This window comes from Petromyzon marinus, chromosome 62 (genome assembly GCF_048934315.1).
Source record: "Petromyzon marinus isolate PM22_M1 ecotype Great Lakes invasive population chromosome 62, UKy_Petmar_22M1.pri1.0, whole genome shotgun sequence".
NCBI lineage: Eukaryota > Metazoa > Chordata > Hyperoartia > Petromyzontiformes > Petromyzontidae > Petromyzon > Petromyzon marinus.
The window spans coordinates 5,270,923-5,293,002 of record NC_133728.1 but is presented as its reverse complement, the minus strand read 5'-3'; the positions used below and the strand labels follow the sequence as shown (position 1 = coordinate 5,293,002).

The 22,080-nt window shown below is 57.1% G+C and overlaps 1 protein-coding gene across 1 annotated transcript in view; it reads left to right on the top strand.

Annotated features, from left to right (window-relative positions):
- Window positions 1-1,139: 1,139 nt before the first annotated feature.
- The window catches only part of LOC116955899 (beta-1,4-galactosyltransferase 4-like), a 61,863-nt gene continuing 40,922 nt past the window's right edge, over window positions 1,140-22,080 (top strand). The window contains exons 1-6 of the mRNA XM_076053758.1: window positions 1,140-1,161; window positions 3,635-3,892; window positions 6,500-6,735; window positions 7,056-7,243; window positions 20,477-20,599; window positions 21,335-21,442. Coding sequence (XP_075909873.1) covers window positions 1,140-1,161; window positions 3,635-3,892; window positions 6,500-6,735; window positions 7,056-7,243; window positions 20,477-20,599; window positions 21,335-21,442 — 935 coding nt within the window. The remainder of the gene's footprint in view (window positions 1,162-3,634; window positions 3,893-6,499; window positions 6,736-7,055; window positions 7,244-20,476; window positions 20,600-21,334; window positions 21,443-22,080) is intronic.

The window sequence follows — 22,080 nt, the reverse complement described above, 5'->3', positions numbered from 1 at the left end:
AAAGGGTGGTCCATCGACCAGTCTCAATTGGTCAAGACGTGTGCCACCTGCTGGGTTTGTCCCGTGCCCTCTTGTTGTGGTGCCACGGTGGCTAGGAGATGTTAACTACCTCGCCTGGTGTACAGGAGGTCGTGGGTTCTTTCTCTCTCTCTCATCATCATCACGATGGCTAGGAGATGTTAACTACCTCGCCTGGTGTACAGGAGGTCGTGGGTTCTTTCTCTCTCTCTCATCATCATCACGGTGGCTAGGAGATGTTAACTACCTCGCCTGGTGTACAGGAGGTCGTGGGTTCTTTCTCTCTCTCTCATCATCATCACGGTGGCTAGGAGATGTTAACTACCTCGCCTGGTGTACAGGAGGTCGTGGGTTCTATCTCTCATCATCATCACGGTGGCTAGGAGATGTTAACTACCTCGCCTTGTGTACAGGAGGTCGTGGGTTCTATCTCTCATCATCATCACGGTGGCTAGGAGATGTTAACTACCTCGCCTGGTGTACAGGAGGTCGTGGGTTCTATCTCTCATCATCATCACGGTGGCTAGGAGATGTTAACTACCTCGCCTTGTGTACAGGAGGTCGTGGGTTCTATCTCTCATCATCATCACGGTGGCTAGGAGATGTTAACTACCTCGCCCAGTGTACAGGAGGTCGTGGGTTCAATCCCGACCCTGACGCCTGCTGCTGTATATTTGGAGTCTGCGTGGCTCTCTCTCTCTCATCATCATCACGGTGGCTATGAGATGTTAACTACCTCGCATGGTGTACAGGAAGTCGTGAGTTCGATCCCGACCTTGACGCCTGCTGCTGTATATTTGGAGTTTGCGTGTCTCTCTCATCATCATCATCATCTCAGTGGCTAGATGTTAACTACCTCGCTGGTGTACAGGAAGTCGTGAGTTCCATCCCGACCCTGACGCCTGCTGCTGCTGCTGTGTATTTGTAGTTTGTGTCTCTCTCTCTCTCCCACGTGGCCGCGTGGATTTTTCTCCCGGGTCCCCACAGTTTTTCCCCTCCACGTCAACGGCAGTCAGAGTTCTTCGGCTGCCAGACATTTACATGCGACGACGACGACGATGACGACGATGATGACGACGATGACGATGATGACGACGATGATGACGACGATGACGACAACGATGACGATGACGACGAGCCGCTGTGATGGCCACGGTCGCCCCCGAAAAAGATCTCCTTAGCAGCTCAGCGGGGGCCTCGCTCCCGGCAACAACAACAACAACAACAGAAGAAGATTGTCTTTGTGTTTGTGGCGTAGGGGCCCAGTCGACGCACAGCGCCCACCCCCCGCCCCCCCCCCCCCCCCCCCCACACACAAATCAGAATGTTTCCGCAAACTGCAGGAGCAATCTGATGAGCTGCGAAGCTCTTTTTTGTCACGGATGTCCAGTTCGTGCGTGGGGAGAGTTACGTTACAACAGCAAACTTTAGGCACTCCCCTCCACCACCACCACCACCACCCCCTTCTCTCTTTTCCTTCTCATATTACAGGGTGGGTGGGGTGGGTGGATGGGGTGGATGGGTGGGTGGGGTGGGTGGGTGGATGGGTGGGTGGGGTGGGTGGGTGGATGGGTGGATGGGTGGGTGGGTGGATGGGTGGATGTGTGGGTGGGGTGGATGGGTGGGTGGGTGGATGGGTGGATGGGTGGGTGGGTGGATGGGTGGGTGGGTGGATGGGTGGGGTGGATGGGTGGGGTGGATGGGTGGGTGGGGTGGGTGGATGGGTGGATGGGTGGGTGGATGGGTGGATGGGTGGGTGGGTGGATGGGTGGATGGGTGGGGTGGATGGATGGGTGGGTGGGTGGATGGGTGGGGTGGATGGGTGGATGGATGGGTGGGTGGAAAGGTGGGTGGGGTGGGTGGGTGGATGGGTGGGTGGATGGGTGGGTGGGTGGGTGGATGGGTGGGTGGGTGGGTGGATGGGTGGGTGGATGGGTGGGTGGATGGGTGGGGTGGGTGGATGGGTGGATGGGTGGGGTGGGTGGATGGGTGGATGGGTGGGTGGATGGGTGGGGTGGGGTGGATGGGTGGATGGGTGGGTGGATGGGTGGGTGGGTGGATGGGTGGGTGGGTGGATGGGTGGGTGGATGGGTGGGTGGGGTGGGTGGGTGGATGTGTGGGTGGGGTGGATGGGTGGGTGGATGGGTGGATGGGTGGGTGGGTGGATGGGTGGGTGGGTGGATGGGTGGGGTGGATGGGTGGGTGGGGTGGGTGGGTGGATGGGTGGATGGGTGGGTGGATGGGTGGATGGGTGGGTGGGTGGATGGGTGGGGTGGATGGATGGGTGGGTGGGTGGATGGGTGGGGGGATGGGTGGATGGATGGGTGGGTGGAAAGGTGGGTGGGGTGGGTGGGTGGATGGGTGGGTGGATGGGTGGGTGGGTGGGTGGATGGGTGGGTGGGTGGATGGGTGGGTGGATGGGGGTGGGTGGATGGGTGGGTGGATGGGTGGGGTGGGTGGATGGGTGGATGGGTGGGGTGGGTGGATGGGTGGGTGGATGGGTGGGGTGGGGTGGGTGGGTGGATGGGTGGGTGGGATGGGTGGATGGGTGGGTGGGTGGATGGGTGGGGTGGGTGGATGGGTGGGTGGGTGGGGTGGGTGGGGTGGGTGGGTGGATGGGTGGGTGGGATGGGTGGATGGGTGGGTGGGGTGGGTATCAGAGACTAAGAGGTTATTGAAACGCCCGCGGCTTGAGGCAGGATTCCCATTGCGCTGTGATCCGTGGGTTTGTGCTGCTGCTGCTGCTGCTGACTCGCTGTTGAACTTGCTAATAAGCTATTTTGATTGTTGCCAGCCTAAAGGCCTCCCACACTGAGCTGGCACCGGCCATCACAAATGATGGGTCGACGGGGCGGCTTGCCGTCAACGCGCGGACGTTCATGGCAGTCAAATACTCTGAACACGTTTACCACGGGGGAGGAGAGAGAGAGAGAGACACGCAAACTACAAATATACAGCAGCAGCAGCAGGCGTCAGGGTCGAGATGGAACCCACGACCTCCTGTACACCAGGCGAGGTAGTTAACATCTCCTAGCCACCGTGATGATGATGATGAGAGAGAGACACGCAAACTCCAAATATACAGCAGGCGTCGTCAGGGTCGGGATGGAACCCACGACCTCCTGTACACCAGGCGAGGTAGTCAACATCTCCTAGCCACCGTGATGATGAGAGAGAGGGAGACACGCAAACTCCAAATACACAGCAGGTGTCAGGGTCGGGATCGAACCCACGACCTCCTGTACACCAGGCGAGGTAGTTAACATCTCCTAGCCACCGTGATGATGATGATGAGAGAGAGAGACACGCAAACTCCAAATATACAGCAGGTGTCAGGGTCGTGATCGAACCCACGACCTCCTGTACACCAGGCGAGGTAGTTAACATCTCCTAGCCACCGTGATGATGATGATGAGAGAGAGAGACACGCAAACTCCAAATATACAGCAGGTGTCAGGGTCGGGATGGAACCCACGACCTCCTGCACACCAGGCGAGGTAGTTAACATCTCCTAGCCACCGCGGCGCCCACACGTACACGGCCATCATGTCTCTCCCCCCCCTCCCCTCCCGTCCCGTAGCTCACTGGGGCCCTGGCGGTGACGGGTGAGGTCTAGCCGCCACCACCACCACCAACACCACCACCAACACCACCACCAACACCACCACCAACACCACCGCCACCACCACCACCGGTGATGATGGCGCGCTGTGGCCACGGCCGACTGTGTGGGCCGGTGCCACGGGCACGCCACCTGGCCCTCGTTCTCACGCTGGGGGCGGCCACGGCCGTGGCTGGGCTCTACTACATGGTGGGGGCCCTGGGGGGCAGGCGGGGGCTGCACCGCCCTGCCCACGCAACCCCCCACACTTACGTGAGTCGAACACCACCACCCACACACCCCACCCACACACCCCACCCACACACCACCACCCACACACCCCACCCACGCACCCCACCCACACACCCCACCCACACACCCCACCCACACACCCCACCCACACACCCCACCCACACACCCCACCCACACACCCCACCCACACACCACCACCCACACACCCCACCCACACACCCCACCCCACACACCCCACCCACACACCCCACCCACACACCCCACCCACACACCACCACCCACACACCCCACCCACGCACCCCACCCACACACCCCACCCACACACCCCACCCACACACCCCACCCACACACCCCACCCACACACCCCACCCACACACCCCACCCACACACCACCACCCACACACCCCACCCACGCACCCCACCCACGCACCCCACCCACACACCCCACCCACACACCCCACCCACACACCCCACCCACACACCCCACCCACACACCCCACCCACACACCCCACCCACACACCACCACCCACGCACCCCACCCACGCACCCCACCCACACACCCCACCCACATACCCCACCCACACACCCCACCCACACACCCCACCCACACACCCCACCCACACACCCCACCCACACACCCCACCCACACACCCCACCCACACACCCCACCCACACACCCACAACCCCACCACCCACCACCTCCTCTCTGCGGTATCCCATGATCCTCTCTGTTCATCCCCTCTCAGCGATATCCCATGATCCTCTCTGTTCATCTCCTCTCTGCGGTATCCCATGATCCTCTCTGTTCATCTCCTCTCAGCGATATCCCATGATCCTCTCTGCCCATCCACTCTCAGCGATATCCCATGATCCTCTCTGCCCATCCCCTCTCAGCGATATCCCATGATCCTCTCTGCTCATCCCCTCTCAACAATATCCCATGATCCTCTCTGTTCATCTCCTCTCAGCGATATAACATGATCCTCTCTGCTCATCCCCTCTCAGCGATATCCCATGATCCTCTCTGTTCATCTCCTCTCAGCGGTATCCCATGATCCTCTCTGTTCATCTCCTCTCAGCGATATCCCATGATCCTCTCTGCCCATCCCCTCTCAGCGGTATCCCATGATCCTCTCTGCCCATCTCCTGTCAGCGGTATCCCATCATCCTCTCTGCTCATCTCCTCTCAGCGGTATCCCATGATCCTCTCTGTTCATCCCCTCTCAGCGGTATCCCATGATCCTCTCTGTTCATCTCCTCTCAGCGATATCCCATGATCCTCTCTGTTCATCTCCTCTCAGCGGTGTCCCATGATCCTCTCTGTTCATCTCCTCTCAGCGATATCCCATGATCCTCTCTGTTCATCTCCTCTCAGCGATATCCCATGATCCTCTCTGTTCATCCCCTCTCAGCGATATCCCATGATCCTCTCTGCTCATCCCCTCTCAGCGATATCCCATGATCCTCTCTGTTTAGCTCCTCTCAGCGATATCCCATGATCCTCTCTGTTTAGCTCCTCTCAGCGATATCCCATGATCCTCTCTGTTCATCCCCTCTCAGCGGTATCCCATGATCCTCTCTGCTCATTCCCTCTCAGCGGTATCCCATGATCCTCTCTGTTCATCTCCTCTCAGCGATATCCCATGATCCTCTCTGCCCATCCCCTCTCAGCGGTATCCCATGATCCTCTCTGCCCATCCCCTCTCAGCGATATCCCATGATCCTCTCCGCTCATCTCCTCTCAGCGATATCCCATGATCCTCTCTGTTCATCTCCTCTCAGCGGTATCCCATGATCCTCTCTGTTCATCCCCTCTCAGCGGTATCCCATGATCCTCTCTGCCCATCCACTCTCAGCGATATCCCATGATCCTCTCTGCTCATCCCCTCTCAGCGGTATCCCATGATCCTCTCTGCCCATCCCCTCTCAGCGATATCCCATGATCCTCTCTGCCCATCCCCTCTCAGCGGTATCCCATGATCCTCTCTGCCCATCTCCTCTCAGCGATATCCCATAATCCTCTCTGCCCATCTCCTCTCAGCGATATCCCATGATCCTCTCTGCCCATCCCCTCTCAGCAGTATCCCATGATCCTCTCTGCTCATCCCCTCTCAGCGATATCCCATCATCCTCTCTGCCCATCCCCTCTCAGAGATATCCCATGATCCTCTCTGCTCATCCCCTCTCAGCGATATCCCATGATCCTCTCTGCCCATCTCCTCTCAGCGGTATCCCACGATCCTCTCTGCCCATCCCCTCTCAGCGATATCCCATGATCCTCTCTGCCCATCCCCTCTCAGCGATGTCCCATGATCCTCTCTGCCCATCCCCTCTCAGCGATATCCCATGATCCTCTCTGCCCATCTCCTCTCAGCGGTATCCCATGATCCTCTCTGCTCATCTCCTCTCAGCGGTATCCCATGATCCTCTCTGCTCATTTCCTCTCAGCGATATCCCATGATCCTCTCTGCCCATCCCCTCTCAGCGGTATCCCATGATCCTCTCTGCTCATCCCCTCTCAGCGATATCCCACGATCCTCTCTGTTTAGCTCCTCTCAACAATATCCCATGATCCTCTCTGCCCATCCCCTCTCAGCGGTATCCCATGATCCTCTCCCACCCCCCAGTGGGCAAGCTGAAGCTGTCCTTCCCGAGCGGCCTCACGCTGCCCCAGGTGGCGGCCTCCAACCGGGCGGTGTCCCGCGGGGGCCACTCGCGCCCGGCCACGTGCACCGCGCGCCAGCGCGTGGCCGTGCTGGTGCCGCACCGCAGCCGCGAGGCCCACCTCGTCCACCTCCTCAACAGCCTGCACCCACTCCTGCAGCGGCAGCAGCTCGACTACGCCATCTACGTGGTGCACCAGGTGGGGGCGGGGCGGGGCGGGCGGGTGGGCGGGGCGGGGCGGGTGGGCGGGGCCGGGCGGGTGGGGCGGGGCGGGGCGGGTGGGCGGGGCGGGTGGGTGGCCGGGGCGGGGCGGGTGGGCGGGGCGGGTGGGCGGGGCGAGCATCGGCTAAGCCCCACCCCCCTACAGGAGTGGAACACTCCCAACTTAAACCCCTCCTCTCTCCACCGCTTTCCCCCACCCCCTTTGCTCCCCACCCCCTTTGCTCCCCACCCCCGATCGCCCCCCCCCTTTCCCCCCTCCTCCCCCCCCCCTTACACTCCCCCCCCCCCACACACCAGGCGGGCACGGCGATGTTTAACCGCGCCAAGCTGCTCAACGTGGGCTTCCTGGAGGCGCTGTCGGAGGCTCCGTGGGACTGCGTGGTGCTGCACGACGTGGACCTCATCCCGGAGGACGACCGCAACTTCTACGGCTGCGGCGCCCAGCCACGCCACCTCGTCGTGGGCAGGAACTTCACCAAGTACCAGTGAGTGCACCACCCTCACAGCTACACGCCCAACCACCCACCCAGCTACACAGTAACCCACCCAGCCACCCACCCACCCAACCACCCAGCCACCCAGCCACCCTCCCACCCACCCTCCCAGCTACACAGTAACCCACCCAGCCACCCACCCACCCATCCACCCACCCACCCAGCCACCCACCCTCCCTCCCAGCCACCCACCCACCCTCCCACCCACCCACACAGCTACACAGTAACCCACCCAGCCACCCACCCACCCAACCACCCAGCCACCCAGCCACCCTCCCACCCACCCACCCAGCTACACAGTAACCCACCCAGCCACCCACCCAGCCACCCACCCACCCAGCCACCCACCCACCCAGCTACACAGTAACCCACCCAGCCACCCACCCACCCAACCACCCAGCCACCCAGCCACCCTCCCACCCACCCACCCAGCTACACAGTAACCCACCCAGCCACCCACCCACCCAACCACCCACCCACCCTCCCAGCCACCCTCCCAGCCACCCACCCACCCACCCAGCCACCCAGCCACCCACCCACCCAGCCACCCACCCAGCTACACAGTAACCCACCCAGCCACCCACCCACCCAGCCACCCACCCAGCCACCCACCCAGCCACCCACCCTCCCAGCCACCCACCCACCCAGCCACCCACCCAGCCACCCACCCAGCCACCCACCCAGCCACCCACCCTCCCAGCCACCCACCCACCCAGCCACCCACCCAGCCACCCACCCTCCCAGCCACCCACCCACCCAGCCACCCACCCAGCCACCCACCCTCCCAGCCACCCACCCACCCACCCTCCCAGCCACCCTCCCAGCCACCCTCCCAGCCACCCTCCCAACCACCCACCCACCCAGCCACCCACCACCCACCCACCCAGCCACCCTCCCAGCCACCCTCCCAGCCAGCCACCCAGGGTGGTTGAGCTTGATGGGAGTGTGGAACAGATGGAGATTAGACGACAGACTGCCACCACCACCGCCACAACCACCGCCACCACCACCGCCATCACTACCACCGCCACTACCAACACCACCACCACCACCAACACCACCGCCACCACCGCCACCACCCCCACCCCCACCCCCAGCAGCTCCTCTGCCCCGCACCGTGACGACGTGCTGTGTGTAACTGTGTGTGCTGTGTGTGACTGTGTGTGACTGTGTGTGCTGTGTGTGACTGTGTGTGACTGTGTGTGACTGTGTGTGACTGTGTGTGACTGTGTGTGCTGTGTGTGACTGTGTGTACTGTGTGTGCTGTGTGTGACTGTGTGTGACTGTGTGTGACTGTGTGTGCTGTGTGACTGTGTGTGACTGTGTGTGCTGTGTGTGACTGTGTGTACTGTGTGTGCTGTGTGTGACTGTGTGTGCTGTGTGCTGTGTGTGACTGTGTGTGACGTTGCTGTGTGTGGACTGTGTGTGCTGTGTGACTGTGTGTGACTGTGTGTGACTGTGTGTGCTGTGTGTGACTGTGTGTGCTGTGTGGCTGTGTGTGACTGTGTGTGTGCTGTGTGTGCTGTGTGTGACTGTGTGTGACTGTGTGTGCTGACTGTGTGACTGTGTGTGACTGTGTGTGCTGTGTAACTGTGTGTGCTGTGTGTGACTGTGTGCTGTGTGTGACTGTGTGTGCTGTGTGTGACTGTGTGTGTTGGTGGACTGTGTGTGCTGTGTGTGACTGTGTGTGACTGTGTGTGACTGTGTGTGCTGTGTGTGACTGTGTGTGACTGTGTGTGACTGTGTGTGCTGTGTGTGACTGTGTGTGACTGTGTGTGCTGTGTGTGACTGTGTGTGACTGTGTGTGTGTGACTGTGTGTGCTGTGTGTGACTGTGTGTGCTGTGTGTGCTGTGTGTGACTGTGTGTGCTGTGTGTGACTGTGTGTGACTGTGTGACTGTGTGCTGTGTGTGCTGTGTGTGACTGTGTGACTGTGTGTGTGACTGTGTGTGACTGTGTGTGACTGTGTGTGCTGTGTGTGTGCTGTGTGTGACTGTGTGTGCTGTGTGTGACTGTGTGTGCTGTGTGTGACTGTGTGTGCTGTGTGTGCTGTGTGTGACTGTGTGTGACTGTGTGTGACTGTGTGTGCTGTGTGTGACTGTGTGTGACTGTGTACTGTGTGCTGTGTGTGACTGTGTGTGACTGTGTGACTGTGTGTGACTGTGTGTGACTGTGTGTGACTGTGTGTGACTGTGTGTGTGCTGTGTGTGACTGTGTTGCTGTGTGTGACTGTGTGTGCTGTGTGTGACTGTGTGTTGTGTGCTGTGTGTGCTGTGTGTGCTGTGTGTGACTGTGTGACTGTGTGTGTGACTGTGTGTGCTGTGTGTGACTGTGTGTGCTGTGTGTGCTGTGTGTGACTGTGTGTGCTGTGTGTGACTGTGTGTGACTGTGTGTGACTGTGTGTGACTGTGTGTGCTGTGTGTGACTGTGTGTGACTGTGTGTGCTGTGTGTGGCTGTGTGTGACTGTGTGTGACTGTGTGTGACTGTGTGTGACTGTGTGTGCTGTGTGTGATGTGTGTGCTGTGTGTGACTGTGTGACTGGTGTGCTGTGTGTGCTGTGTGTGACTGTGTGACTGTGTGTGACATGTGTGTGCTGTGTGTGACTGTGTGTGACTGTGTGTGCTGTGTGTGTGCTGTGTGTGACTGTGTGTGCTGTGTGTGACTGTGTGTGCTGTGTGTGACTGTGTGTGACTGTGTGTGCTGTGTGTGACTGTGTGTGCTGTGTGTGCTGTGTGTGACTGTGTGTGCTGTGGTGACTGTGTGTGTGTGTGTGACTGTGTGTGTGCTGTGTGTGACTGTGTGTGCTGTGTGTGACTGTGTGTGACTGTGTGACTGTGTGTGACTGTGTGTGCTGTGTGTGACTGTGTGTGACTGTGTGTGCTGTGTGTGACTGTGTGTGCTGTGTGTGACTGTGTGTGACTGTGTGTGACTGTGTGTGCTGTGTGTGCTGTGTGTGCTGTGTGTGACTGTGTGTGCTGTGTCTGACTGTGTGTGACTGTGTGTGCTGTGTCTGTGGGAGCGATAGTGTAGCGGTTAGCGTGCTGCGCTATGAACCCGGCGACACGGGTTCGATTCCCGCTCACGGCCAACACCAGTGACGATTATCTGAACCGGTCCTGGGCCTCCCTAGGTCGACTCAGCCTCAAATGAGTACCTGGTGCGGTGTGTAAACATTGCCACTAGGGAGACAAAGGCGGTCGGGCATGGTGCTGGCCACCCACCCCCTCGAGTACCGTTCCGGCCTTCATAGGTGCTCGCTAACAGCACTGCCCCCTACAAGTCTGTTAAGGCTATATGGGGGATCCTTTTGTTTGATCTTTGTCTTTTTGGTTTGTGTGTGTGCTGTGTGTCCCTCCCAACCACCACCCACCACCCACCCACCACCCACCCACCCAGCCACCCTCCCAGCCACCCTCACACCCTCCCAACCACCCACCCACCACCCACCCACCACCCACCCACCCAGCCACCACCCACCCTCCCAGCCACCCTCCCAACCACCCACCCACCACCCACCCACCACCCACCCACCCAGCCACCCTCCCAGCCACCCTCCCAGCCAGCCAGCCAGGGTGGTTGAGCTTGATGGGGAGTGTGGAACAGATGGAGATTAGACGACAGACTGCCACCACCACCGCCACAACCACCGCCACCGCCATCACTACCACCACCACCAACACTACCACCACCACCACCAACACTACCACCACCACCACCAACACTACCACCACCACCACCAACACTACCACCACCGCCACCACCAGCAGCTCCTCTGCCCCGCACCGTGGCGACGTGCTGTGTGTGCTTTGTGTGTGACTGTGTGTGACTGTGTGTGACTGTGTGTGACTGTGTCGCGACTGTGTGTGACTGTGTGTGCTGTGTGTGACTGTGTGTGACTGTGTGTGACTGTGTGTGCTGTGTGTGACTGTGTGACTGTGTGCTGTGTGTAACTGTGTGTGCTGTGTGTGACTGTGTGTGCTGTGTGTGACTGTGTGTGACTGTGTGTGACTGTGTGTGCTGTGTGTGACTGTGTGTGACTGTGTGTGCTGTGTGTGACTGTGTGTGCTGTGTGACTGTGTGTGACTGTGTGTGCTGTGTGTGACTGTGTGTACTGTGTGTGCTGTGTGTGACTGTGTGTGCTGTGTGCTGTGTGTGACTGTGTGTGACTGTGTGTGTGCTGTGTGTGACTGTGTGTGACTGTGTGTGACTGTGTGTGTGTGACTGTGTGTACTGTGTGTGCTGTGTGTGACTGTGTGTGCTGTGTGCTGTGTGTGACTGTGTGTGACTGTGTGTGACTGTGTGTGCTGTGTGTGACTGTGTGTGACTGTGTGTGCTGTGTGTGACTGTGTGTACTGTGTGTGCTGTGTGTGACTGTGTGTGCTGTGTGCTGTGTGTGACTGTGTGTGACTGTGTGTGACTGTGTGTGCTGTGTGACTGTGTGCGGCTGTGTGTGACTGTGTGCTGTGTGTGACTGTGTGTGCTGTGTGACTGTGTGTGACTGTGTGTGTGCTGTGTGTGCTGTGTGTGACTGTGTGTGCTGTGTGACTGTGTGTGCTGTGTGCTGTGTGTGGGATGGTGTGTGTGGTGTGACTGTGTGTGCCTGTGTGTACTGTGTGTGCTGTGTGTGACTGTGTGTGCTGTGTGTGACTGTGTGTGACTGTGTGTGCTGTGTGTGCTGTGTGTGTGCTGTGTGTGCTGTGTGTGACTGTGTGTGACTGTGTGTGCTGTGTGACTGTGTGTGCTGTGTGCTGTGTGTGACTGTGTGTGACTGTGTGTGCTGTGTGTACTGTGTGTGCTGTGTGTGACTGTGTGTGCTGTGTGTGACTGTGTGTGACTGTGTGTGCTGTGTGTGTGCTGTGTGTGACTGTGTGTGACTGTGTGTGTGCTGTGTGTGACTGTGTGTGACTGTGTGTGCTGTGTGTGTGCTGTGTGTGCTGTGTGTGACTGTGTGTGACTGTGTGTGCTGTGTGACTGTGTGTGCTGTGTGTGCTGTGTGTGACTGTGTGTGACTGTGTGTGCTGTGTGTACTGTGTGTGCTGTGTGTGACTGTGTGTGCTGTGTGTGACTGTGTGTGCTGTGTGTGACTGTGTGTGACTGTGTGTGCTGTGTGTGACTGTGTGTACTGTGTGTGCTGTGTGTGACTGTGTGTGCTGTGTGCTGTGTGTGACTGTGTGTGACTGTGTGTGACTGTGTGTGCTGTGTGTGACTGTGTGTGACTGTGTGTGCTGTGTGTGACTGTGTGTACTGTGTGTGCTGTGTGTGACTGTGTGTGCTGTGTGCTGTGTGTGACTGTGTGTGACTGTGTGTGACTGTGTGTGCTGTGTGACTGTGTGTGACTGTGTGTGACTGTGTGTGCTGTGTGTGACTGTGTGTGCTGTGTGACTGTGTGTGACTGTGTGTGTGCTGTGTGTGCTGTGTGTGACTGTGTGTGACTGTGTGTGCTGTGTGACTGTGTGTGCTGTGTGCTGTGTGTGACTGTGTGTGACTGTGTGTGCTGTGTGTACTGTGTGTGCTGTGTGTGACTGTGTGTGCTGTGTGTGACTGTGTGTGACTGTGTGTGCTGTGTGTGCTGTGTGTGTGCTGTGTGTGCTGTGTGTGACTGTGTGTGACTGTGTGTGCTGTGTGACTGTGTGTGCTGTGTGGTGACTGTGTGTGACTGTGTGTGACTGTGTGTGCTGTGTGTGACTGTGGTGACTGTGTGTGCTGTGTGTGACTGTGTGTGCTGTGTGTGACTGTGTGTGACTGTGTGTGCTGTGTGTGTGCTGTGTGTGACTGTGTGTGACTGTGTGTGACTGTGTGTGCTGTGTGTGACTGTGTGTGACTGTGTGTGCTGTGTGTGCTGTGTGTGACTGTGTGTGACTGTGTGTGACTGTGTGTGACTGTGTGTGACTGTGTGTGTGCTGTGTGTGACTGTGTGTGACTGTGTGTGCTGTGTGTGACTGTGTGTGACTGTGTGTGCTGTGTGTGACTGTGGTGGTGTGCTGTGTGCTGTGTGTGACTGTGTGTGACTTGTGTGTGCTGTGTGTGACTGTGTGTGACTGTGTGTGACTGTGTGTGCTGTGTGTGACTGTGTGTACTGTGTGTGCTGTGTGTGACTGTGTGTGCTGTGTGCTGTGTGTGACTGTGTGTGACTGTGTGTGACTGTGTGTGCTGTGTGTGACTGTGTGTGACTGTGTGTGCTGTGTGTGACTGTGTGTGACTGTGTGTGCTGTGTGTGACTGTGTGTGCTGTGTGCTGTGTGTGACTGTGTGTGACTGTGTGTGACTGTGTGTGCTGTGTGACTGTGTGTGACTGTGTGTGACTGTGTGTGCTGTGTGTGACTGTGTGTGCTGTGTGACTGTGTGTGACTGTGTGTGTGCTGTGTGTGCTGTGTGTGACTGTGTGTGCTGTGTGACTGTGTGTGCTGTGTGCTGTGTGTGACTGTGTGTGACTGTGTGTGCTGTGTGTACTGTGTGTGCTGTGTGTGACTGTGTGTGCTGTGTGTGACTGTGTGTGACTGTGTGTGCTGTGTGTGCTGTGTGTGTGCTGTGTGTGCTGTGTGTGACTGTGTGTGACTGTGTGTGCTGTGTGACTGTGTGTGCTGTGTGCTGTGTGTGACTGTGTGTGACTGTGTGTGCTGTGTGTACTGTGTGTGCTGTGTGTGACTGTGTGTGCTGTGTGTGACTGTGTGTGACTGTGTGTGCTGTGTGTGTGCTGTGTGTGACTGTGTGTGACTGTGTGTGTGCTGTGTGTGACTGTGTGTGACTGTGTGTGCTGTGTGTGTGCTGTGTGTGCTGTGTGTGACTGTGTGTGACTGTGTGTGCTGTGTGACTGTGTGTGCTGTGTGCTGTGTGTGACTGTGTGTGACTGTGTGTGCTGTGTGTACTGTGTGTGCTGTGTGTGACTGTGTGTGCTGTGTGTGACTGTGTGTGCTGTGTGTGACTGTGTGTGACTGTGTGTGCTGTGTGTGACTGTGTGTGGCTGTGTGTGCTGTGTGTGACTGTGTGTGCTGTGTGCTGTGTGTGACTGTGTGTGACTGTGTGTGACTGTGTGTGTGCTGTGTGTGACTGTGTGTGACTGTGTGTGCTGTGTGTGACTGTGTGTACTGTGTGTGCTGTGTGTGACTGTGTGTGCTGTGTGTGACTGTGTGTGACTGTGTGTGACTGTGTGTGCTGTGTGACTGTGTGTGACTGTGTGTGACTGTGTGTGCTGTGTGTGACTGTGTGTGCTGTGTGACTGTGTGTGACTGTGTGTGTGCTGTGTGTGCTGTGTGTGACTGTGTGTGACTGTGTGTGCTGTGTGACTGTGTGTGCTGTGTGCTGTGTGTGACTGTGTGTGACTGTGTGTGCTGTGTGTACTGTGTGTGCTGTGTGTGACTGTGTGTGCTGTGTGTGACTGTGTGTGACTGTGTGTGCTGTGTGTGCGTGTGTGTGCTGTGTGTGCTGTGTGTGACTGTGTGTGACTGTGTGTGCTGTGTGACTGTGTGTGCTGTGTGCTGTGTGTGACTGTGTGTGACTGTGTGTGCTGTGTGTACTGTGTGTGCTGTGTGTGACTGTGTGTGCTGTGTGTGACTGTGTGTGACTGTGTGTGCTGTGTGTGTGCTGTGTGTGACTGTGTGTGACTGTGTGTGTGCTGTGTGTGACTGTGTGTGACTGTGTGTGCTGTGTGTGTGCTGTGTGTGCTGTGTGTGACTGTGTGTGCTGTGTGACTGTGTGTGCTGTGTGCTGTGTGTGACTGTGTGTGACTGTGTGTGCTGTGTGTACTGTGTGTGCTGTGTGTGACTGTGTGTGCTGTGTGTGACTGTGTGTGCTGTGTGTGACTGTGTGTGACTGTGTGTGCTGTGTGTGTGCTGTGTGTGACTGTGTGTGACTGTGTGTGTGCTGTGTGTGACTGTGTGTGACTGTGTGTGCTGTGTGTGACTGTGTGTGACTGTGTGTGACTGTGTGTGTGCTGTGTGTGCTGTGTGTGTGCTGTGTGTGACTGTGTGTGACTGTGTGTGATGTGTGTGACTGTGTGTGACTGTGTGTGCTGTGTGACTGAGTGTGCTGTGTGTGTTGTGTGTGACTGTGTGTGACTGTGTGTGCTGTGTGTGACTGTGTGTGACTGTGTGTGTGTCTGTGTGTGACTGTGTGTGACTGTGTGTGACTGTGTGTGCTGTGTGTGTGCTGTGTGTGACTGTGTGTGACTGTGTGTGCTGTGTGTGACTGTGTGTGACTGTGTGTGACTGTGTGTGCTGTGTGTGACTGTGTGTGCTGTGTGTGACTGTGTGTGACTGTGTGTGCTGTGTGTGCTGTGTGTGACTGTGTGTGACTGTGTGTGACTGTGTGTGCTGTGTGCTGTGTGTGACTGTGTGTGCTGTGTGTAACTGTGTGTGCTGTGTGTGACTGTGTGTGACTGTGTGTGCTGTGTGTGTGCTGTGTGTGACTGTGTGTGACTGTGTGTGTGCTGTGTGTGACTGTGTGTGACTGTGTGTGCTGTGTGTGTGCTGTGTGTGCTGTGTGTGACTGTGTGTGACTGTGTGTGCTGTGTGACTGTGTGTGCTGTGTGCTGTGTGTGACTGTGTGTGCTGTGTGTACTGTGTGTGCTGTGTGTGACTGTGTGTGCTGTGTGTGACTGTGTGTGCTGTGTGTGACTGCGTGTGACTGTGTGTGCTGTGTGTGTGCTGTGTGTGACTGTGTGTGACTGTGTGTGTGCTGTGTGTGACTGTGTGTGACTGTGTGTGCTGTGTGTGACTGTGTGTGACTGTGTGTGACTGTGTGTGACTGTGTGTGTGCTGTGTGTGCTGTGTGTGTGCTGTGTGTGACTGTGTGTGACTGTGTGTGATGTGTGTGACTGTGTGTGACTGTGTGTGCTGTGTGACTGAGTGTGCTGTGTGTGTTGTGTGTGACTGTGTGTGACTGTGTGTGCTGTGTGTGACTGTGTGTGACTGTGTGTGTGCTGTGTGTGACTGTGTGTGACTGTGTGTGACTGTGTGTGCTGTGTGTGTGCTGTGTGTGACTGTGTGTGACTGTGTGTGCTGTGTGTGACTGTGTGTGACTGTGTGTGACTCTGTGTGCTGTGTGTGACTGTGTGTGCTGTGTGTGACTGTGTGTGACTGTGTGTGCTGTGTGTGACTGTGTGTGACTGTGTGTGACTGTGTGTGACTGTGTGTGCTGTGTGCTGTGTGTGACTGTGTGTGCTGTGTGTGACTGTGTGTGCTGTGCGTGACTGTGTGTGCTGTGCGTGCTGTGTGTGCTGTGTGTGTGCTGTGTGTGACTGTGTGTGGCTGTGTGTGACTGTGTGTGACTGTGTGTGCTGTGTGTGACTGTGTGTGACTGTGTGTGACTGTGTGTGCTGTGTGTGCTGTGTGTGACTGTGTGTGCTGTGCGTGCTGTGCGTGCTGTGTGTGACTGTGTGTACTGTGTGTGCTGTGTGACTGTGTGTGACTGTGTGTGCTGTGTGTGACTGTGTGTGCTGTGTGACTGTGTGTGTGCTGTGTGTGACTGTGTGTGCTGTGTGTGTTGTGTGTGACTGTGTGTGACTGTGTGTGCTGTGTGTGACTGTGTGTGACTGTGTGTGTGCTGTGTGTGACTGTGTGTGACTGTGTGTGACTGTGTGTGCTGTGTGTGTGACTGTGTGTGACTGTGTGTGCTGTGTGTGACTGTGTGTGACTGTGTGTGACTGTGTGTGCTGTGTGTGACTGTGTGTGCTGTGTGTGACTGTGTGTGACTGTGTGTGCTGTGTGTGCTGTGTGTGACTGTGTGTGACTGTGTGTGACTGTGTGTGCTGTGTGCTGTGTGTGACTGTGTGTGCTGTGTGTGACTGTGTGTGCTGTGCGTGACTGTGTGTGCTGTGCGTGCTGTGTGTGCTGTGTGTGTGCTGTGTGTGACTGTGTGTGACTGTGTGTGCTGTGTGTGACTGTGTGTGCTGTGTGACTGTGTGTGTGCTGTGTGTGACTGTGTGTGACTGTGTGTGCTGTGTGTGACTGTGTGTGCTGTGTGTGACTGTGTGACTGTGTGTGCTGTGTGTGACTGTGTGTGACTTTGTGTGCTGTGTGTGACTGTGTGTGCTGTGTGTGCTGTGTGTGACTGTGTGTGACTGTGTGCTGTGTGTGACTGTGTGTGCTGTGTGTGCTGTGTGTGACTGTGTGTGCTGTGTGTGACTGTGTGTGACTGTGTGTGCTGTGTGTGACTGTGTGTGCTGTGTGTGCTGTGTGTGACTGTGTGTGCTGTGTGTGACTGTGTGTGACTGTGTGTGCTGTGTGTGACTGTGTGTGACTGTGTGTGCTGTGTGTGTGCTGTATGTGACTGTGTGTGCTGTGTGTGACTGTGTGTGCTGTGTGTGACTGTGTGTGACTGTGTGTGCTGTGTGTGACTGTGTGTGCTGTGTGTGACTGTGTGTGACTGTGTGTGACTGTGTGTGCTGTGTGTGTGACTGTGTGTGACTGTGTGTGCTGTGTGTGACTGTGTGTGCTGTGTGTGACTGTGTGTGACTGTGTGTGTGCTGTGTGACTGTGTGTGCTGTGTGTAACTGTGTGTGTGCTGTGTGTGTGCTGTGTGACTGTGTGTGTGCTGTGTGTGTGCTGTGTGTGACTGTGTGTGCTGTGTGTGCTGTGTGTGTGCTGTGTGTGGCTGTGTGTGACTGTGTGTGCTGTGTGTGTGCTGTGTGTGTGCTGTGTGACTGTGTGTGACTGTGTGTGCTGTGTGTGACTGTGTATGTGAATGTGTGTGCTGTGTGTGACTGTGTGACTGTGTGTGCTGTGTGTGTGCTGTGTGTGACTGTGTGTGACTGTGTGTGTGCTGTGTGTGACTGTGTGTGACTGTGTGTGTGCTGTGTGTGACTGTGTGTGACTGTGTGTGCTGTGTGTGACTGTGTGTGACTGTGTGTGCTGTGTGACTGTGTTTGCTGTGTGTGTTGTGTGTGACTGTGTGTGTGCTGTGTGTGCTGTGTGTGTGCTGTGTGTGACTGTGTGTGACTGTGTGTGCTGTGTGTGACTGTGTGTGACTGTGTGTGCTGTGTGTGTTGTGTGTGACTGTGTGTGACTGTGTGTGCTGTGTGTGACTGTGTGTGACTGTGTGTGACTGTGTGTGTGCTGTGTGACTGTGTGTGACTGTGTGTGCTGTGTGTGTGCTGTGTGTGACTGTGTGTGACTGTGTGTGCTGTGTGTGACTGTGTGTGACTGTGTGTGCTGTGTGTGACTGTGTGTGCTGTGTGTGACTGTGTGTGACTGTGTGTGCTGTGTGTGCTGTGTGTGACTGTGTGTGACTGTGTGTGCTGTGTGCTGTGTGTGACTGTGTGTGCTGTGTGTGACTGTGTGTGCTGTGCGTGACTGTGTGTGCTGTGCGTGCTGTGTGTGCTGTGTGTGTGCTGTGTGTGACTGTGTGTGACTGTGTGTGCTGTGTGTGACTGTGTGTGACTGTGTGTGCTGTGTGTGACTGTGTGTGCTGTGTGTGACTGTGTGTGACTGTGTGTGCTGTGTGTGCTGTGTGTGACTGTGTGTACTGTGTGTGCTGTGTGACTGTGTGTGACTGTGTGTGCTGTGTGTGACTGTGTGACTGTGTGTGCTGTGTGTGACTGTGTGTGACTTTGTGTGCTGTGTGTGACTGTGTGTGCTGTGTGTGCTGTGTGTGACTGTGTGTGACTGTGTGTGACTGTGTGCTGTGTGTGACTGTGTGTGCTGTGTGTGCTGTGTGTGACTGTGTGTGCTGTGTGTGACTGTGTGTGACTGTGTGTGCTGTGTGTGACTGTGTGTGCTGTGTGTGCTGTGTGTGACTGTGTGTGCTGTGTGTGACTGTGTGTGACTGTGTGTGCTGTGTGTGACTGTGTGTGACTGTGTGTGCTGTGTGTGACTGTGTGTGCTGTGTGTGCTGTGTGTGACTGTGTGTGACTGTGTGTGACTGTGTGTGCTGTGTGTGACTGTGTGTGACTGTGTGTGCTGTGTGTGACTGTGTGTGCTGTGTGTGACTGTGTGTGACTGTGTGTGCTGTGTGTGTGCTGTGTGTGACTGTGTGTGCTGTGTGTGACTGTGTGTGCTGTGTGTGACTGTGTGTGACTGTGTGTGCTGTGTGTGACTGTGTGTGCTGTGTGTGACTGTGTGTGACTGTGTGTGACTGTGTGTGCTGTGTGCTGTGTGTGACTGTGTGTGACTGTGTGTGACTGTGTGTGCTGTGTGTGACTGTGTGTGCTGTGTGTGACTGTGTGTGACTGTGTGTGCTGTGTGACTGTGTGTAACTGTGTGTGTGCTGTGTGTGTGCTGTGTGACTGTGTGTGTGCTGTGTGTGTGCTGTGTGTGACTGTGTGTGCTGTGTGTGCTGTGTGTGTGCTGTGTGTGGCTGTGTGTGACTGTGTGTGCTGTGTGTGTGCTGTGTGTGTGCTGTGTGACTGTGTGTGACTGTGTGTGCTGTGTGTGACTGTGTATGTGAATGTGTGTGCTGTGTGTACTGTGTGTGACTGTGTGTGTGTGCTGTGTGTGCTGTGTGTGTGACTGTGTGTGTGCTGTGTGTGTGTGCTGTGTGTGTGTATCCTGTGTGTGTGTGCTGTGTGTGTGTGCTGTGTGTGCTGTGTGTGTGCTGTGTGTGTGCTGTGTTTGTGACTGTGTGTGTGCTGTGTGTGTGCTGTGTGTGTGCTGTGTGTGTGCTGTGTGTGTGACTGTGTGTGCTGTGTGTGTGCTGTGTGTGTGCTGTGTGTGTGCTGTGTGTGTGTGCTGTGTGTGTGCTGTGTGTGTGTGCTGTGTGTGTGTGCGTGTGCTGTGTGTGTGACTGTGTGCTGTGTGTATGCTGTGTGTGACTGTGTGTGTGTGACTGTGTGTGTGCTGTGTGTGTGTGCTGTGTGTGTGCTGTGTGTGTGTACTGTGTGTGCTGTGTGTGTGCTGTGTGTGTGTGCTGTGTGTGTGTGCTGTGTGTGTGTGTGCTGTGTGACTGTGTACTGTGTGACTGTGTGACTGTGTGTGTGACTGTGTGTGTGTGTGTGACTGTGTGTGCTGTGTGTGTGCTGTGTGTGTGCTGTGTGTGACTGTGTGTGTGTGTCTGACTGTGTGTGACTGTGTGTGACTGTGTGTGCTGTGTGTGTGCTGTGTGTGCTGTGTGTGTGACTGTGTGTGTGTGCTGTGTGTGTGTGGTGTGTGTGTGCTGTGTGTACTGTGTGTGTGTGACTGTGTGTGTGACTGTGTGTGTGCTGTGTGCTGTGTGACTGTGTGTGTGACTGTGTGTGCTGTGTGTGTACTGTGTGTGTATGACTGTGTGTGTGACTGTGTGTGTGTGTGTCCAGGCTACGCTACAAGGGCTACTTTGGCGGGGTCTCCGCGATGACGGTGGAGCAGTTCCGGCGCGTCAATGGCTTCTCCAACCGCTTCTGGGGCTGGGGGGGGGAGGACGACGACCTCCGCCTCAGGTGCGGCTCCGCGCTGGGGCCCCTCCGCACTGGGGCCCCTCCGCGATGGGGCCCCTCCGCGATGGGGCCCCTCCGCGATGGGGCCCCTCCACGATGGGGCCCCTCCGCGATGGGGCCCCTCCGCGATGGGGCCCCTCCGCGATGGGGCCCCTCCACGATGGGGCCCCTCCGCGATGGGGCCCCTCCGCGATGGGGCCCCTCCGCGATGGGGCCCCTCCACGATGGGGCCCCTCCGCGATGGGGCCCCTCCGCGATGGGGCCCCTCCGCGATGGGGCCCCTCCGCGATGGGGCCCCTCCGCAATGGGGCCCCTCCGCAATGGGACCTCCCCCGGTTGTCCACCCCCGGTTGTCCACCACCCGGTTGTCCACCCCCCTTGTTGTGCACCCCCGATTGTCCACCCCCCCGGTTGCCCACCCCCCGGTTGTCCACCCCCCCGGTTGTCCACCACCCGGTTGTCCACCCCCGGTTGTCCACCCCCCGATTGTCCACCCCCCGGTTGTCCACCACCCGATTGTCCACCCCCCTTGTTGTGCACCCCCGATTGTCCACCCCCCCGGTTGTCCACCCCCATTACCCACCCCCCATTGGCCTTCACCCTCCGGTAGGGTGGAGCACACGACCATGACGATCTCTGTCTCCCTCCCGTGTCTCCGCCCATCTCCCCCTCCCCGGTTGTCCACCCTCCCCGGTTGTCCACCCTCCCCGGTTGTCCACCCCTTCCCCGCCGGGCCAGGGTGGAGCACATGAACATGACGATCTTCCGTCCGCCGGCTGCGGTTGCACGCTACACCATGATCTTCCACTCACGTAACGAGGACGGGAACAAGGTCAACCAGAACCGGTGCGTCGCTCGCCAGGGGTCACGGGGTCAAGGTCACGTGGGGGGGGGTCAAGGTCACAGGGGCAATGCCACGGGGGGTAGAGGTCGCAAGGTCGCGATGCAGCGAGCACGTCCGTAGGTTACTGTCCGGCACCAACGAGGAGGGAGGGGTTGTCTCACCCACTCACCCACTCACTCACTTACTCACTCACCACTCACTCACTCACTCACCCACTCACCCACTCACTCACTCACTCACCCACTCACTCACTCACTCACCCACTCACTCACTCACTCACCCACTCACTCACCCACTCACTCACTCACTCACCCACTCACTCACTCACCCACTCACTCACTCACCCACTCACTCACTCACCCACTCACTCACTCACCCACTCACTCACTCACTCACCCACTCACCACTCACTCACTCACCCACTCACTCACTCACTCACCCACTCACTCACCCACTCACTCACTCACCCACTCACTCACTCACTCACCCACTCACTCACTCACCCACTCACTCACTCACCCACTCACTCACTCACTCACCCACTCACCCACTCACTCACTCATCCACTCACCACTCACTCACTCACTCACCCATCCACTCACTCACCCATCCACTCACTCACTCACTCACCCACTCACTC